Source organism: Phasianus colchicus, chromosome 22 (genome assembly GCF_987193195.1).
Source record: "Phasianus colchicus chromosome 22, bPhaCol1.hap1.1, whole genome shotgun sequence".
Classification (NCBI taxonomy): Eukaryota; Metazoa; Chordata; class Aves; order Galliformes; family Phasianidae; genus Phasianus; species Phasianus colchicus.
Window position 1 is genome coordinate 2924927 of NC_143457.1, and position 18531 is coordinate 2943457.

The 18531-nt window shown below is 42.7% G+C and overlaps 1 protein-coding gene across 6 annotated transcripts in view; it reads left to right on the top strand.

The window, feature by feature from the left end:
- UBR4 (ubiquitin protein ligase E3 component n-recognin 4) overlaps positions 1-18531 on the top strand; it is a 67719-nt gene that overhangs the window by 22172 nt on the left and 27016 nt on the right. For 2 of the 6 annotated variants that reach the window (XM_090123132.1, XM_090123135.1), the window contains 28 exons: positions 119-271; positions 553-780; positions 1634-1791; positions 3035-3206; positions 3364-3565; positions 3856-4019; positions 4110-4326; positions 4647-4863; positions 6197-6229; positions 7337-7400; positions 7834-7968; positions 8628-8802; positions 9033-9170; positions 9610-9731; positions 10102-10213; positions 10406-10536; positions 10672-10849; positions 11042-11146; positions 11636-11791; positions 12508-12676; positions 12833-12929; positions 13356-13463; positions 13910-14026; positions 15191-15400; positions 15782-15931; positions 16606-16833; positions 16946-17024; positions 17474-17716. In XM_090123132.1, coding sequence (XP_089979258.1) covers positions 119-271; positions 553-780; positions 1634-1791; positions 3035-3206; positions 3364-3565; positions 3856-4019; positions 4110-4326; positions 4647-4863; positions 6197-6229; positions 7337-7400; positions 7834-7968; positions 8628-8802; positions 9033-9170; positions 9610-9731; positions 10102-10213; positions 10406-10536; positions 10672-10849; positions 11042-11146; positions 11636-11791; positions 12508-12676; positions 12833-12929; positions 13356-13463; positions 13910-14026; positions 15191-15400; positions 15782-15931; positions 16606-16833; positions 16946-17024; positions 17474-17716 — 4261 coding nt within the window. The remainder of the gene's footprint in view (positions 1-118; positions 272-552; positions 781-1633; positions 1792-3034; positions 3207-3363; positions 3566-3855; positions 4020-4109; positions 4327-4646; positions 4864-6196; positions 6230-7336; positions 7401-7833; positions 7969-8627; positions 8803-9032; positions 9171-9609; positions 9732-10101; positions 10214-10405; positions 10537-10671; positions 10850-11041; positions 11147-11635; positions 11792-12507; positions 12677-12832; positions 12930-13355; positions 13464-13909; positions 14027-15190; positions 15401-15781; positions 15932-16605; positions 16834-16945; positions 17025-17473; positions 17717-18531) is intronic. The other 4 variants (XM_090123133.1, XM_090123134.1, XM_031613430.2 and 1 more) reach the window with 4 other exon arrangements.

An 18531-nucleotide genomic window follows, 5' to 3' on the forward strand; every position in this document is an offset into this window, starting at 1 on the left:
TCTTAATGCGTGAACCGTTATGGAAGTTGAAATGAATGCCTGCTTTTAACTGTTCTTGGCTTGAAACATATACAGGTATTTTGTTCTGATGCTTGACCAATTATTTTCATTACTCCAGGACTGCCACGTGTTAACATTCAGCAGTTCTGGATCAGTCTCTGACCATTTGGTACTTCATCCCCAACTGGCCACTGGAAATTTCATCATTAAAGCTGTGTGGCTGCCAGGATCCCAAACAGAGCTTGCTATTGTGACTGCAGACTTTGTGAAGGTATGTTTGCTCATAAGCTACTGATGATTTGTGATTGTCTATTTCAGACTTAAAGTCTGGATCTCTGCAGACTTGCATGCGGAGGAGTTATTTTCATAGTTAGAAATAAATTGGAAATGTAAGTTTGTGCTACTGCAAGAAAAGGCAAAACCAGATAACTCAACAGAAAAATGAAACATGCCAGGCATTCCCTGCTCTTGACTTTTGTCTATTTGTGCTGTGAAAAGAAAAAGACTGTTTAGTTTCACAGTGGTTGACTCTTTTCTTAATTCTCCCCACAGATTTACGATCTCTCCGTGGATGCCTTGAGCCCAACATTCTATTTCCTTCTACCAAGTTCCAAAATCAGGGATGTCACTTTCCTCTTCAATGAGGAGGGGAAGAACATAATAGTGATCATGTCTTCTGCTGGGTACATCTATACACAGCTCATGGAGGAGGCAAGCAGTGCCCAGCACGGTCCATTCTATGTCACCAATGTGCTTGAAGTCAATCACGAGGACCTAAAGGTACTGATGACTTCTCTTTCTTGTAGAATAGGCACAGTGACTTCTCGTATTTTTGGTCTTACAGTCAAAGGCAGAAGTTTCTTTTCCTTTTATTCCCTTTTTAAAGCTCGCTTATCTAGATCAATGAGCTTGCCATTCTTCTGAGGAGAGAAATATCCTTGCAGTGAAAGGGAGTGGGGGTAAAAATTAAACCCCTTGATCCTTTCATCTAGAAAATGTAGCATGTTCTTCCATGGCTCCCTCTGAAGTTATGCCCAGCAGGATTTCTCAGCAGGGAGATGTCTTGAGAGCAGTGCTGTTCACAGAGATGTATTTCAAAGGTGTGGCAGCAAATGAAGTTACTGACCATTGCTGGAGCTGCATAGGTGGAATGAGCCTTTGTTTCTGGTCCATAGCAGCTCTGTATTCTTGGGGCTTGCTATGCATGCAGGTGACTTTAAAATCCATGCACATTTTGCTCAGTGCTTTTCCTCCAGCCTGCATTTCTGAATCAGGGAAATAGATGAGAAGAAGGCCTGCAGAACAGCTCTATTATGAGCTGGGAACATGGGGAGTGCTCCATGTGAGACTGTCATACAACATTCAAGCACGCTGTAGCTGAGGGCACTACCTACAGTATGCAATCTCAGAATCCCGTTTGGAAGTCTTTGAAGTATCTGGTGGATGAGTTCATCAGGGAATTTAGCTTAGAAAATGTCATTTTGGACTTATTTTCCCTCACGGGTGGAGAGGGAGTGGTGGAAAGGCTTGTGGAATAATTTGATCAGTTGAGAAACTTAAAAGCCTGACTGCTTGTGAGTGTTTCAGAGGATGCACATTTATCTTGGATGTCCTTATTTCTCTCATCCTACAGGACAGCAATGGCCAGGTAGCAGGAGGTGGTGTGTCAGTGTATTACTCCCATGTCCTACAGATGTTGTTCTTCAGTTACTGTCAAGGCAAATCCTTTGCAGCTACCATCAGCCGGGCCAGTCTGGAAGTGCAGCGGCTATTCCCAATTAATGTAAAGAGGTGAGACTCGGGTGCAAAGCCCCCTTGAAGTTTTTCTGTTGATTTATTAGTAATAAATATTACTGATTAACAACCCAGTCCCAAATAGCCAAAGCCTGTATTGAAGTTCCTCTTTTTGACTGATGTTTTTTCATTACTTTTAATGTTATTTCTGGCCTAATATCAGGATGAATTGAAACCAGAGCTGACTGTTTCAGCAGAGGGATGCATATGCATCTCTTCCCACTAGCATTTCACAGCAGAAAGGTGGTTTCAGAGCATCCTTACTGCACTGTGTGGAGCTGCTTCTGGTGCAGCAGCTGGAACTGATGGGATTACCCACCCTCACGGAGGCTGCAGAGCAGGAAGCCTTTGTTTCCTTTCGGCACCAGTACTGCAGTGGACCTTGTGCATTGTGCATATTAAGGCTTATTTTCAGGCTCCCTCGAGGGAAACCAATCTCTTATGCTATGAATGTGGCAAGAAAAAAGCTGTTCTGTCATCTGCTCTGACAATTGGTGCTGGGCATTTCAGCCACAGGCTCGTTGCTGGCTTGACACAAAGCCACTATCCTGAGTAGGCCCTGTGGAAGGGTCATGTTCCAAGAAGTCTCTGTCCTCAGTTAAGTTTAGCTTAGTGGGTTTTTTTTTCCTTTTTTATTATTTTCAACCCGTGGACAGAGTCGCACAGATTCTTCTTGCTTAGTGCCACTGAGTGTGCTGAAACATGGTACTGTGCATCCATGTGAATTTTAACCTACGTGCCAGCTTCCTGTGCTCAGACATAGCAATATGTTGCTACTCCTAATGGTAGCCTGATGACAGGAGCTTGTGCTTGAAAAAGAAAGCTGAAAACCATTTTAAAATTACTGTCTAGGCTTTGGTCATACAATTTTACTAGGTAAGAGTGTTTCCTTGAGTTCTCATAGTACAGATCAGGGCTGTGTGTTGAGATGCTCATGTCTTCTGCTTGCTTTAGTTTTGCAGTGTCACAGAATGGCAGGGATTAGAAGGGATCTCAAGATATCATCGAGTCCAACCCCCCTGCTAAAGCAGATACCCTACAGTAGGTTGCACAGGTAGACGTCCAGAACTTTAATCTCAGGTCTCTCATTTATGAATCAGGCACATGGTGTTCCTGGCTGTTCAATGATATGAATTCCTGCAGTGGAGGAAGCTTTAACTGGTCTAATGCTCGTGAATTTTTGTGTATTACCACTTGTTGCTTTTTAAATCAATATCATTCTGTCCTTCATCTCTTGCAGTTCAAATGGTGGGAGTAAAACTTCGCCAGCGCTGTGCCAGTGGTCTGAAGTCATGAACCATCCTGGCTTGGTGTGCTGTGTTCAGCAAACCACAGGTGTCCCACTAGTGGTGATGGTGAAGCCAGACACCTTTCTTATCCAGGAGATTAAAACCTTGCCAGCCAAAGCAAAGGTCTGTGAAGATTATGTATATTTTGGCCCTTCAGATGTAGCCTCTTCTTTCCAATAACAAGATCTCTCATTTTGGCAGCCTTTTAATCCAATGTGTTTGTTTCTTCAAGCAGCAGTTACCAGGTCATTTACTTGACTTCCATTGTCTGCATTTACAGATTCAGGACATGGTGGCCATCCGCCACACAGCCTGCAATGAGCAGCAGAGAACTACTATGATCCTCCTGTGCGAAGATGGCAGCCTGAGGATCTACATGGCCAATGTAGAGAACACCTCCTACTGGCTCCAGCCCTCCCTGCAGCCTAGCAGTGTCATCAGCATCATGAAGCCTGTCCGCAAGCGCAAGGCAGCTGCTATCAGTAAGGGACTTCTCCTGTGCCTCATGCAAGCTAGCAGTGGCAAATACAAACATGAAGATTGATCAACATCATGTAGATACTTAAGGCATTCACTTCTGACAGTTACAGTTTATCTCAGGGCTAAGTACTGGTTTGGGTGAAGTCTTTCTATAGATCTGTGTAACAGTGTATAGATATCTGGCTAGCGTGGGTGTTTCCAAAGGAGCAGAGCTCTTCTTGCAAGTTGTTTTACCATCAATTTGCCTCTTGACAATATTTCATGTCAAAAATATCGATCTTATCTCTTTTAGCAACTCGCACATCCAGCCAAGTGAACTTTCCTATTGACTTCTTTGAACACAACCAGCAACTCACAGATGTGGAGTTTGGAGGCAATGATCTGCTGCAAGTCTACAATGCTCAGCAGATAAAGCACCGGCTCAATTCCACTGGCATGTATGTGGCCAACACAAAGGTAAATGGGGCACTTTGGGCATTCCGTTGGGCTTCCAGGTGATGCTCTTGTCCTGAATGATGGTACTCCTTTGTGATTTGTCTTCTGCAGCCTGGAGGTTTCACCATTGAAGTTACAAACAATAACAGCACGATGGTGATGACAGGCATGCGGATCCAGATAGGCACACAAGCAATAGAGAGAGCACCCTCATACCTGGAGATATTTGGTCGCACTATGCAGCTGAATCTGACCAGAGCTCGTTGGTTTGACTTCCCTTTCACTCGTGAGGAAGCCTTGCAAGCAGACAAAAAGCTAACCTTCTTCAGTAAGTCTTTGTTAATTGTTTGCTTTGCCTGCCTGTTGGTTTTGTTTGGTTATGTTGAAGTTACTTCAGCTCACAGTAAGGAGAGTTTCCACAAGTTGTTCGTTTGACCTGACCACAGAAACAGTTTGAAGGGCAGATCATGCACACAGTAGCTGTTTCTTTACAGTCTGGTAGGTGAATGTGCAGTAGCCCAACTGAAGAATTTTGAGTGGAGATAATATGGATGGGAAGTAACCTCGACAAGGAGATGAAACTGTTAGTGTGGTCATACGTTCATGCAGCTTTGTTAGTCATTAAACAAATTTCTCTCCTCACCACAGTTGGGGCTTCTGTGGATCCTGCTGGAGTCACGATGTTGGATTCCATAAAAATCTATGGCAAAACCAAAGAGCAGTTTGGATGGCCTGATGAGCCCCCTGAGGATTTCCCATCTGCTTCCGTGAGCAATGTTTGTCCCCCAAACCTGAATCAAGGGAATGGTACTGGAGACACAGAGTCAGCTACCCCTGCTGCTGCCAGTGGGACTGTCCTGGAGAGGTATCTCTGCAGTCTTGTATTGCTCCTCATAAATGAATAGTAGCTCTAGAAGGCTCCTAGGCACGTTTGTGTGCCTTTCAAAACTTGGAGAACTTAAGGAATTAGTGCAGTGTTGTCACTGCCATACAAAATAACAAGTGAGAAGTTGATGGTTCTAAGGAAAGTGTTGTGCTCTCTTGATTTATCTGGTGAATTAAAGGGAGAGTTCTGTGTGCATGCTTCATGTTGCTAAATTAGTTTGCTGTAGGAGTCTTGAAGGTCTGAAGTAGATTTCTGCTTTCTTTGGTGCATTTTCTCAAGTTAGTCCTCGTCTGTTCTCTGGAGCTCACCAAGTTTAGGCCTCTCTGAAGTTTGAAAGTGTATTTTTTGTGTGACCTTGCTTAGAGTGCTTTCCAACAGCTTATCTTAAGAATCTGTATATTGCAGACCTAACTGCAGAAAAGAAAGTGTTGATTCCCCCTCCAGTACCCCTACTGAGACTCATGGGGTGATCTGGGGATATACTGGGCAGAAGAAATAGAACTTTTTTGATGTCCATCCCATTTTCTTTGAGCTTATACAGTCTGTGCTATATAGTCTGGCAAGTTAGCAAGGACAAGAGGTAAAAGGTCAGAGGAGAATTAATACTGCTGAAAATTTGGTGTTCTAAGGTATACACTGCTTGACTTTGAGCAAGTCACAGCTAATTGTCTTACTGACATTCTCCCATAAAAGTTCAGGACTTGAAGTACCAGTAGCATCCAACTGAATGACCTGTTTGGACACTGATTGCTGTCCTTTAATGTTTTATCTTGGGATTTTTTTTTTCCTGCGTGTAATTTCTCTTTTCTTCCCCCTTCTGCTGTGACATCTCCACCAGATGTCTCTCTCTGCACAGACATGCCTTCTGATTTCCCAAAGCAGTGGGATTAGATCCTAAAAATTTGGAACCAAAAGAAATGATTCCTTTTATTTTTACATACGAGTTACAGAACGCAGCACGGTTACCTCACAAAGGGCCTCTTGGGCAGGAACAGCTAAGACAGCTTTTCTATCAGAACTTCAGTGCCTGTACTTCAGATTTAACCTCCAGTTGTGCTTTAAGCAGTGTGCTTGGCTTCTCTGTGCTAGGTGGCCTGGATCTCCTTTATCTGTTGTGCTGTTAGGCAAGTGTCTGCTGCCCAAACAGAACGAGTCATGCTTAGATTGACTGTATATATCGCTCTCCCAGCTTCCTGATTTCCCCATTTAATTTGCCTTTTGCTTAGAATGTGTTGTAGGGAGTTTTTCTGTGAGCTTTACACATTATTATTATTATTATTATTTTTTTTCCTTTTTCTTTGCTCCCCCAAAGTTCTGAAACTGAGTCCCTAACCACCCTGGACCGGTTAGTATGCCATCCTTTTCTCTGCACGAATGAGTGTGTGTCAGAGACAGAACACATGGTGTGGCTTTTGTTGACTGTTGATTTTCTGTTTTCCAAGTGACATTCGCTTCTTTACATTCTGATCATTGCATGGCAGATGATTTAGCAAAATGTAAAGATGAGGCGGTTTGCGGATTTTTGCTGCATACAGCTTGACTGTTGCTTGTTGGACAGATTCCTTACTGCTTCGTCCCTCCTTATGCTTTTTTCTCTCACTTCTCTTGCCCTGTTGGCTTTATGGCTGCGGGTGTGGGAAATCAATGTTACTTATCACCTCCAGACCTCAGAATTGTTGTTCCTTTTACCTCGTATCCAATCCTATGCTGTTATTTCCCCCCTTAAGGCTGTCTCATCCCTCCCTTTTCCTATACTCTTGCACTGCTCCTGGTGTGCCAGGTGGCTCTTCAGCTAGTTCTACTTCAAGGCATGAAAGGGTGCTGCAGGGGAGGGTCAGCACTTTGCTGCAAAGGTGTAAATAAGGTTTTTCCTTGGGGCAAGTATTTTACCAGCCTGCTTTATTGCTGTCAAAACTTCAGCAGCTCTCAGGCGGGTCATACCCAGTTAATTTTCCTCCGGAGTATTTTCTGCTGAAACTCCAAATTGGAAAGAGCAACCTGTGTGAAAATAGCAAGCAAATAGAATCTTGCTCCCTTAGAAAAGTCGGTTACGCTTTTTCCCATGTGTCATACCAACCCTTGATCTGCAGTCATATGTACGTCTGTGGGCCATGGTGAATTGGTACTGTCAAGACAATCCAAGTTATCCCTGCTGCAGGCTGCGTAAGGAAATGTTTTATCCTCTTTGGTAGAGAAAAGCCCCTGTCTTTCAGCTGTGGATTATTAAAGCAGTCCTAAGTTTGTCTGTGAGCGTGAGCCAGGTTTAACTCTGGTCTGTAACACAATGAAATGATATGCATGGTGCCTGTGGCAGGTTTTATCATGCTTTGATTTTGTACTTGGCATTCGTTAGCTGTCTCTGAGCTACTCATGACTGTAGCCCGCATAAAGCAAAGTGCTAAGGAGAGAGAAGGGTTGCTGTACTCAAGCCTGCTTTCCTTTCTCCCTCCAGGCTAGTAGTGAGTTCTTTAGAAGCACTGGAAAGCTGCTTTGCTGTAGGACCAGTCAACGAGAAGGCAAGTAACTTTCTGAATACATTCTTCTGAGATGGGGGAGGAGGGGTGAGATCAGCAGCACCTCCTGCAGCCCCCGGGGGCCTGATAGGAGGGAGCTGCATCCGTTTTGCTCACAGCACTGATCTGAAAGTTGACTTAGTGAAAAGCATTTGAAACTAGTTTAGAATGACAATTGGCATTTGCATTTATTGCTGGTGGGATTTTTGTGTTGTAGAGTGACCTCGTTTACAAAAAGAAGGGGGTAGAAGCCCATAAATCTGAAAAGGACTTTTCTCGTGTAGGCATGTGAAATGTTCTTTAAATGTCAAATAATACATTGAGGGAATATCAAAACTGTGTTGCAGGGAGGTAGGAACTTGCAGAGAAATAGGAATCATGCATCACCTTGATGGTTAGTGAGCTGAAGAATGTTTTTGTCTGCTCTTGAAAACAGGAGAAAAATAAGGCGGCTGCTCAGGAACTGGCTACCATGCTGCTGTCCATGCCTGCTCCTTCCAGTGTCCAGCAGCAAACCAAGAGCCTCTTGGCCAGCTTGCACACCAGTCGCTCAGCATACCATAACCATAAGGTAACATGGTTCGAAGATTTCAGCATCTTCTGTCTACTTGCTAGCTTATGGTAGAGGTGCAGCTGGCCCTAGAAGCACCTTTTCCTCGCAGTGTAGTGCTGTGGACTAATTTCCCTTTAGATCCTGCTGTCTGCCATGCTGATACAGTGTTTCCTCAGAGCTTCACTAGCTAAGATGCTCTTTGAAAATTTTGTTGTGGAGTAATATCTGCTAATCAAGAGAAATCAGGATCTTGAAACGCGGGTTTGTTTGTAAACTGTGTAGCTCAAGATTTCCATTTCCCTATGCATCTGGCTTAGGGTGATAGGAAAATACTAGGGTAAGTAGTGGTTAGGATACATGCTGACATATAGTTGCAGTAAATGCACAGAAGCCTTCAGATACCCTTTGCTAACAACTTCAGTGGTTATGGTTTTACAGCAGTCTTCCTGTCCACATTTAAGCACAAGGGAAAGAAAAAATGGATTCTACAACCAGATTTTTTTTTTCCTTCCTGTTGCTGGGTGACCTTATAATACTAGTTGTCATTTCTAGATGACACTGGCCAAGAAAATCAAAGCAGATTTCCTTTGAGCTACCCTACAGTTGTGTTTCAGCTGTTTTGCTCTTCTGCTGTGCACTGATTCTCTTTACCAATGTTATTGTTATTCACTTTCCAGGATCAAGCATTGCTCAGTAAAGCCATTCAGTATTTGAGTTCCTCAACCAAAGAAGGAAAGGACCTTGATCCTGAAGTTTTTCAGAGGTTGGTCATCACTGCTCGATCCATTGCTATTATGAGACCCAACAATCTGGTCCATTATACGGAGTCGAAGCTGTCACAGTTGGAAACAGGTAGAGAAGTCTGGATTTTCTCTAGCTGTCTTTTAGGCTAACTCAAAACGTTTTGTGGTATGTGGTTCAGTGTGATGGGGCCGTGTTTGAACTATGATAGGCCTGAGATGGTCCTTGAAATGAGGACATCAGGCACTCTAGAAAGGCCTGTTTCAAATAAACTTGATGTTTCCCTGCTTGTTAATACTTTTCCCTGCACAAGTCTGACAGCTGTTCTTCCAACTGCACAGAGAGTGAAGAAGGGCAAGAGGCTCAGAAACACACCGAAGGGGAGGGCTGCACCTTTATTACCCAGCTGGTAAACCACTTCTGGAAGCTACATGCATCGAAGCCCAAAAATGCCTTCCTTGCTCCTGCCTGCTTGCCAGGTGTGCTAACTCTTCATTTGCCATAGACAAGCTTGTGTATTTTGGTCTATTTTAAGCTTGTGAACAGAGAAAATGATTTATTCCAAACTTGTCTTAAGCTGCTAATGTTGCCACACGTTTTCTGAGGTATGTCTGTAAATTCTACACTAACACTTTTGTTAAAAATACATGTATACTCTAGTAAAAAGGAACTGATGATTGGTTTGTTCATAGTTGGTTATGCTACTATTAGGATATTCGGTGGTGTATGGCATGTTCAATATTCCAAATACCCTACAGAGCTGGTGTGTAACCTCATTGTGGTTTGAAGCTTCAGGATTTTTGTTGACACAATCATTGTGCCTTAAAGTCTGCAGATAATAGATGCGTCCTGCACTGTCGTGTTCTGTGCTGAAATGGAAAGGGAGTTGATTCCAGGCCTGCTTTTATTCCTCCTTAGGTCTGACTCACGTTGAGGCCACAGTCAATGCTTTGGTGGATATTATCCATGGATACTGCACGTGTGAACTGGATTGTATCCATACAGCATCCAAGATCTACATGCAGATGTTACTTTGCCCAGTATGTAGTCTGCTCTGCTCTCTATCAGCCTATAATGCAAGTGACACAAAGACAGTTATGTACAGGTGCAATGGTAAGATGAGGCTGTACAAAATAGAGACATGCAGCCAAAAACATATAGCCAGAAGTGAATGAAGGAGAAATGTCTCTCATTGTGTTTTAATAATGTTTGTCACATACTGCTTGTGTAATGATAAGTATTGCTTTATGGCTGCTGGGGAAGATGGGGAGTTCAGAAGTTAGGCAGTGATGTAAGCCTTGTGTGAATCATGACCAGCAGAGAGTCATAAGTGTATTTCCCATCTTTCCACATAATGTGAGTAAGCACGTGAAGCTTAAGAAGTTTAATGGTTAACTATTAACCCTTTAGGATCCTGCAGTGAGCTTTTCTTGCAAACAAGCTTTGATCAGAGTGCTGAGACCAAGGAACAAGAGGAGACATGTGACCTTGCCATCCTCCCCTCGCAGCAATACTCCTATGGGTATGCAAAATCTGTTTCTCTTTTCTTTAAATGAGCATGACTTACTTTATTTGTCAGAAAAGATGCACACACACACACACACAAAAGTCTTTTAACAGGACAAAACTAGTTTTTCTTATTTCCTTTCTTCCTTCTCTCTTTCCCCACTAAAAACCTTTGGGAATTAATTTGAATTAATCCTTTGCAATGCAGGAGATAAAGATGATGATGATGACGACGATGCAGAAGACAAGCTGCAGAGCTCTGGGATAGCAAATGGTGAGCATATCCGCCAGGAAAGCCAGGAGCAAAGTGAAGTTGATCATGGTGACTTTGAAATGGTGGTAAGTCCAGAGTGCTTCTCTTTGGAATCTGTTAAGTGCTTGGGTTTAGTTTAGTGTATGATGAATTGATTCTTACTATTCCATTAGCTGATGGTGGTTTGACAAAGGCTCACTCACTGTGTTCCTTTTCCACAGTCTGAATCAATGGTTCTAGAGACTTCTGAAAATGTGAACAATGGGAACCCTTCTCCCCTGGAGGCTCTTCTGGCTGGAGCAGAGGGATTCCCTCCAATGCTAGATATTCCTCCAGATGCAGATGATGAAACCATGGTGGAATTGGCTATTGCCCTGAGCCTGCAACAGGATCAGCAAGGTAAGATGTCAACACTGCTGTTACTCAAAAAGGGAAACAGCATATGAGGAAACTGAGAAAGAAGCAGAGGGGAAGCTGTTGATGTGACCACCATCAAAGCAAAGGTAGTGGAACAATGAAATGCACATAGAAGGCCAGAGTTAATGTAGTTTGTATGTAGGAAGATATTCATCATTTGTTTTCTTCTTGCAGGTAGCAGCAGCAGTGCACTTGGACTGCAGAGCTTGGGACTGTCTGGCCAAGCACCCAGCTCTTCTTCTCTTGATGCTGGAACACTCTCGGATACAACAGCATCAGGTAACTGTTCACTGCAAGGAATCAAGTTGTTTGTTTTTTTTTTTTAATTTCAAGCTAAATAATGATTTTTAGATTGTTAGCAAATGACGTTTGAAGAATGAATCCTTATTATTGGCTTCATGTATCTTTAATAGTTTATACAGGATTTTTTCTTGCTTTGGAGGACCTTCCTGATGCACTTTTGAGGAAGTGTTTTCCTCTTCTTAAAATAAAGCAGGCAAAGTAAATCATATACAGTATTGTCTTTGCATGTAAAGCAGATAGACTTTGCCCTTCAAGTTACTGATGTGGTGGACCATTTCATAATATGGTTTCACTCTTGGGGTATCTCCCCTGCAGTGCTTTTAGCAGGCTTAAATGCACTGATGGACAGTCCAAATTCCTTTTGGATTTGTAGTTGAAAATTAAAAGACAAATCTTAGTGGTTTTTCTTTTATACTGTATACTTCTTTTGCAGTTATATTAAGACAGTGTTTTTACTTGTAACAGCTCTCTTTATTCTTTTAGCTCCAGCATCTGATGATGAAGGCAGCACAGCTGCAACAGATGGCTCAACTCTTCGGACTTCACCTGCTGACCATGGTGGAAGTGTGGGCTCTGAGAGTGGTGGCAGTGCTGTGGACTCAGTGGCTGGTGAGCACAGTGGTGAGTATCTGTTGCTGGAACAGTGTTTGTGTATGTGATTTCTACAGTAAGAAGAATTACCAGGAGTGTGTGGGATGAGAAATCCCTGGAAGAGAAGAAATCTGTTCTAGATTGATGATGCCATGCATCATTTTGTGATTACTATCAAAGTGCCTTACAGAGTGTGAATATTTTCTCACTCTTCTGGTTCTCTAGAAATGTGGAATGGTAATTTTTGCTGATCTGTAATAAAATACACAGTGAAGTAACCTAAAATGAGAATAAAAGAATGCCTTAAAATACAGGGTAAGTTTAAGTAGGATTAAGGTAATTTCCTCCCCTTTGTTTGAGATTGATACCCTGATAAAATTGATTGGAAAAATAAATTAATGATTTATTTAAAGGCTGCAAACAGACTTCTGTGAACAATTGCATTCATGCTGCCTATCCTGTACACCCTTCTTCTAACCCACCTTAAACTTACTGCTGTGAAACCAGTTCAGTTTGTGCCACCAAGATGAGGCTGGTGAACAAAGCACTGCTGAGGGTGTTGTGTTGCATCTGTGGAAGTGCTGCTCTTCTAACCTTTTGAAAGTAATCACAGACACTGCTTAGAACCATAATTCCATAGAGTAGTGCTATGGTTGCTATGAAGAGGGCAAGATGCATATCCAGTTATGCTGACATTTTTCCCTTTTTTTTTTTTTCCCTCATTGTTTTTCCTCATTGTTTTTCAGTGTCTGGCCGTAGCAGTGCCTATGGGGACACGACAGCTGAGGGCCATCCTGCTGGACCAGGCAGTGTCAGCTCCAGCACAGGTGCAATCAGCACAACCACAGGCCAGCAAGAGGGAGATGGCTCAGAAGGAGAGGGGGAGGCAGAGGGAGATGTCCACACCAGCAACAGGCAAGGGGCTTTGTTTTCCTTGTCAAAAGTCATTCTTCTGCTCTGCAGTGTCATTGTTTATAGAGGAGTTATGTGTTGGTAATCTTGTTGGTGTAGTATTTCTTTCAGTGTGTCTGAAAATGCTTCACATTTGCTTGCTGCTTTCTGACTTCTCAGGCTGCACATGGTCCGACTGATGTTGCTGGAGAGGCTGCTGCAGAACTTACCTCAGCTGAGGAACGTTGGGGGAGTCCGGGCCATCCCTTACATGCAGGTAACTGAGGAGGGCTCAGGTTTTAAGCCTTAGTCAAAAAGTTAATCACTGCCACTAATGCCAGGTTTTTGTTTGCACATGCTTTTAACCTTTTCTCCTTCTTTTCCCAGTCACAATGTGTGAGTCCCTTTCTGAAGTGTTCAATCTGTTGCACTGTATTCCTTACCCAAAGAGTTAAGATGTGTGCTCTTTCTCAGTCTTGTATGAGTGTTGAATGATGACCCTAAGTTCTGAAGTTCTTCAACTCTTATATATCTGGGAGGGTCTTTCACATTTATACTCAATATTCCTATGAAGGTGTCATGATGCAGGGAGAATTTGGGAAAAAGCATAAATTAATTAAGATACAAGTTACAGAAGTTTTGTAAAAGACTGTATCTATTTTGAAAACAGGTCTTCTGTTCATTCTATGACTTCTATTTCCAGGTTATTCTGATGCTCACAACAGACTTGGATGGAGATGATGAGAAGGACAAGGGAGCTTTAGATAACCTCCTGTCCCAGCTGATTGCAGAACTGTGCATGGAGAAAAAGGCAAGCTGTAGTACAGGCACAGTCTTGATTTGCTATTTCTAGGCAGGTTTTCTTCTCATGGAGGAGTTGGGTGCATGGGAATCATAGCAATAGATGGCTGTATGGGTATGTTCAGACAGTTAATCTCACATAATGTATGAAATAACTCACTGTTACCTAATTCCAGCATCAAGTGAGCATGAAAACTTGTATGACTTGAATTCAACAATTAAAACAGGGATGATTGATCAGTGATGTATAATTGACATACGGACATGTCTATCTGTGTAACTGTTCTCTGACACTCGGGCCACTGTCTGCTCTTATACTGAGGAATTCAGACTGCTTTTTTGTTGTTATTGCTTGAGTTTAGATAAGAAGCACTTCGTGAGAGTCAGAGCACTGACACATTGGAGTAAGGACATGATGCTCAGCTCTGTAAGTAAGCCAGCTCTCTCTCTTTGCAGGATGTGTCTAAGAAAAATGAACGCTCTCCTGTGAATGAAGTACACCTGGTGGTAATGAGGCTGCTTAGTGTGTTCATGTCCAGAACGAAGTCAGGATCAAAGTCTTCTATTTGTGAGGTATGTTCTTCAGGGTGCTTTTCAGGGATGGGATGCAGTTGGGGAGCTTTTCTTCATCAGAGATGGTATAAAAGGTGCACGTAGATGGTGTAAAACTGAAAAACAGTTTAAAACACTTTGCAAAAACAGTGTTACTTGACTCTTACCAAAAAGGATCTTTGAAAATCAGAACGCAGGAAACCAACATAAGAAGATGACTGGAATAATTTGTTTTGTGGGCAGTTTCTGGCTGAGCTGAGGGCAGGAGATTATTTAAAGGTTTATTAAGGTTATTTAAAATGCTCTAGCAGATTTGTCGTTGCATCTTACCGGCACTGAAGGGGTTAAAAAGGATTTGTAATGTGATTATTGGAAAGCAATATGCTGCTGTGTCAACGTAAAAGTCGCTAAGAGGATTCCTTAGATATTTGTTGCTAAAAGGTACAGTAATAAGGCATAAAAAGCAGTATGTGTGGTGGGAAGGAGATTAATAAAAAAGCATAGAGGTTAAAAAATTTAGTCTGAACTGCATCAAATTTTAATGAGCTTATGAGCTGTGGGGTTTGTTTGGATTTACAGGGCTGCTTTAATAGTTTTATTTACAGTAGCTTTTTCTCCAGCCTTTGTTATTCACTTGAGCTTCCCACAGAAATCAAAGCTCATCGTCTTGCAGAATGCAGGTGGAGCAATACCTGGGTGGAGCAGAGCCTCTGAGCAGCATCTGCAACAGGGACTCTTTCTCTACCAGAATTCACCCCCAGCTGGCCAAATCCCAGATAAACAAATAGAAATCCCAACTTAAAGGAAAAAAAAAATTAAAAATGAAGAAGAGAGAGGAGGGAAAAAAAAAAAAAAAAGCCCTAGTCGTCTAATCCATAGCACAGTGGCCTCTGGCACATGTGTCGAGGGGAGATTAGACTTAAGAAGAGATTTTATTTGTTTTCCTTTACTAAGCGCTTGTTCAAAAGAGTCTCTGTAAATATTTGAGTTGCTTTTCATAAACAAAATAACAACAACAAGAAAAAACCCAAACCCAACCTCAAACAAACCCCAAACTTAAAAGCTGCCTGTAAAGTTTTTGAAAAAACAACAACACAACCCTCCTGTCTTACCCATAGTGTCAGCACATGCTGTCTGATTGTCACTGCTCAGGTGCTCTGGTAATCCTTCTCCTCTTCCTTTCAGTCTTCCTCCCTCATCTCCAGTGCCACTGCTGCTGCACTGTTGAGCTCTGGTGCTGTTGACTACTGTCTGCACGTGCTGAAGTCTTTGCTGGAGTACTGGAAAAGCCAGCAGAACGACGAGGAGCCTGTTGCCACCAGCCAGCTCCTGAAACCTCACACTACTTCTTCTCCACCTGACATGAGCCCTTTTTTCCTCCGCCAGTATGTGAAGGTGAGTCCTGCCCTATACCTAGCAGTTGGTGGGGATTTCCACATTAAATCCCAGGCTTGTTCAGCCACCTTTATTGCAGTAGAGACCTTTGATACACAGACCTTTCACTGTACAGGTGCAGCAAAAAAAAGGCTAGAAGCATATAGAAGCATGTGTCCTGAGTTGAAAGCTTGTATATTAAAATGCCTTAGGGCTACAGAGTAGCTTACTGCATCTTCCTTGTTGCCTGTTAGGTCAGCTCCTCATGCAAGTTTGTCAGCTTGTGTTTGTTTATCAGCTTGAAGTGTTTCTAAAGTGCAGAAGAACTCTGTTTTTAAACAAATGCACTGGGTAACATGTCAGAACAAGACACTGGTCCTGACTGATGTCTCTCACTCCCAGGGTCATGCTGCAGATGTGTTTGAGGCCTATACTCAGCTTCTGACAGAGATGGTGCTGCGGCTGCCCTACCAGATCAAGAAGATTGCAGACACAAACTCCCGCATCCCACCTCCTGTCTTTGATCACTCCTGGTTCTACTTTTTGTCTGAGGTGAGAACGTAACACACCTACAGGTTTCAACCAGAAAATCCCACTGATGTTACCTTACTTGGGAGAGATGAGGACTTCTGTAGGGCCAATGTGATCCACGTCTGATTTTTCTTTTCTCTCTTGAATGAAGATTAATTCTTGGCTTAGTGTTATTCCTGTTGAATAACTATTAGTAAAAAAGGATGTGTGAAAAATAAGGTGTATTTTGGTCTCTGTAACTCAGTATTTACCTCCAGAAAACTCTAATATAAAACCTCACTGATGGTACAGTGTAACATCATGCTTTGCTGTTGGTTCTTCACTTAATCCTTAAAATAATAAGATTTTTGGAATATGTATTTTCAGTTCCTTCATCTGAATAGCTCCCTACATAACAACAAGTTATCTTACATTTGCACAAGTTTGTGGAAGGGATTTCTTAATGAAGCTTGACTAGCTTTTTATCTGAGGTTACAGAATGGTTTTCAGAAGCAGTCTCCCAATCACCCGGCTCAGGATGCTGCAGTATTGCTGTGCAGTGTCTTCTGCCTGTTACTTGCTTTTATGGGTGACTTTCTGTTAATGCATCTCCAGTATATTGTCTTTTTTGTAAGAAAGCAAGCCATATTTCTGCTGGCACAGGTTGCCGACTGGTGATTTCACAGTGCTGATGCTATGGTCTTTTCTTTGTTTAGTACCTGATGATCCAGCAGACTCCATTCGTGCGCCGCCAAGTCCGCAAGCTTTTGCTCTTTATCTGTGGGTCCAAGGATAAATACCGTCAGCTCCGAGACCTCCACACTTTAGACTCCCATGTTCGTGGAATCAAAAAGCTCCTGGAAGAGCAAGGCATTTTCCTTCGTGCCAGTGTGGTCACAGCAAGTTCAGGCTCTGCTCTGCAGTATGATACATTGATCAGCTTGGTAAGGAAAAGCGTGCACCTGTACTTGGAGAAAGTCTGTGTTGCACTTCTGTAAGATGTCAGGCATAGAAATATTGACATGGTGTTTAATCCTGTCCCATTGTGCCCTTCAGATGGAACATTTAAAGGCTTGTGCAGAGATTGCAACGCAGCGAACAGTGAACTGGCAGAAATTCTGCATTAAAGATGACTGTGAGTTCTTTCTCTGAGAGTATTCAAGAGTGCAGAGGGTTTGCATTGCATGCCTTGATTTGAATGAAGACTTCTTAGATGGGGAAGCTCAGCAGACAGAAGAGGGGAGCAGAGCTGAGAGTTTGACTAGGACTGAACTGTTTCCAATGCTAATTATCACAGAGCTCTAATTGCAACTGTTCCCTAGCTGAAGAACTCAGTATGCTGTAATGGATAACTTAGTAGAATATGAATTAGGAGATCTGCGTTGTTTGCACTGATGTGTGTAAATTAGGACATGACACTTGACCTTGGTGCACCCAGCTGTTTTACTTCCATAATGTAGGGTTCTGCCAGCTTGTGGGATGCTCCTTGTCATGTTGGAAGGTATTTTTGTTGGGTTTGGTAGTTCGGTGTAGGTGCATTTAGTTTTAATTTAGGCAATAAAAATTTTCTTCCTTTCTCCACAGCGGTTCTCTATTTCCTCCTTCAAGTCAGCTTCTTGGTAGATGAAGGAGTGTCTCCAGTTCTCCTGCAGCTGCTGTCTTGTGCTCTGTGTGGCAGCAAAGTGCTGTCTGTGGCTTCATCCTCTGGATCGTCAAGCACTTCTTCCACCTCTGCTCCTGCAGCATCAGGCTCTGGGCAGCCAGCCACACAGAGCAAATCCTCCACGAAAAAGAGCAAGAAGGAAGAAAAGGAAAAGGAGCGAGAGGGTGAGCTGCAGCTGTGCCCAATTCTGTGGTTCTTTTAGGGATGAAGTCTGCTCCTCTCAGCTTTATGTACCTCTATTTAGAGAGCACTGCTTGCTTCTAGTTGTGATAAATACCACTTTGTGAAGGGGGCACAAATCTTGGCGTGGGTGCTTGAAACCTTTAGCAAAATCTAGGAGAGAAGAGCAGTTTCACTGTATGTAATAATAGGTTCAGAGATGGAGTACTATGCTGTAGGAGTTGGGGCTGAAACTGGGTACTGGATATATACCAAACCCTCTGTGAGTATTTATTAATTTGAGTGGGCTTTGAATTGTCTATAAGAAGTTGCTTATACCAGTAACTGAATAGCTTCTACCTAAGTTGCTTGTCTTGGGATGGAGGAGGCTGAAATCTTCATGGGAATTAAAACAAATGCTGTTGATGCACACCCAGCTAGCTCTGCTCCTCAATGGTTATGTTCAGACTTGTTTCCTCTGTCTGACTTGTAAGCTATGTTGGAGCCAGGGCTGCTTCTTAATGGATGTCCAAAGTCTTGGGAAAGTAATTAAGCTTTCCTATAAAAGTCATGGGCATAAATTCTCTCTTGGCTTTTCTTCAGGGAAGTGTTTTGGCTTTCTCTGACAGACGGTTCTTTGTGACTCTGTTCACTGCCCTGTTATTGTTCCTTTTCTTTTTATCAGGATGTGTAGCATATTTCTCATGTCCTTACTGGCAAGTATTGCAGGAGTTTTCTTCTCTAATAGTCAGGAGTGTTAAATTATATTTTTTGAAAAAGAGAAGGATATTATACGTGTTGCCTTAACCACTGTCATTTA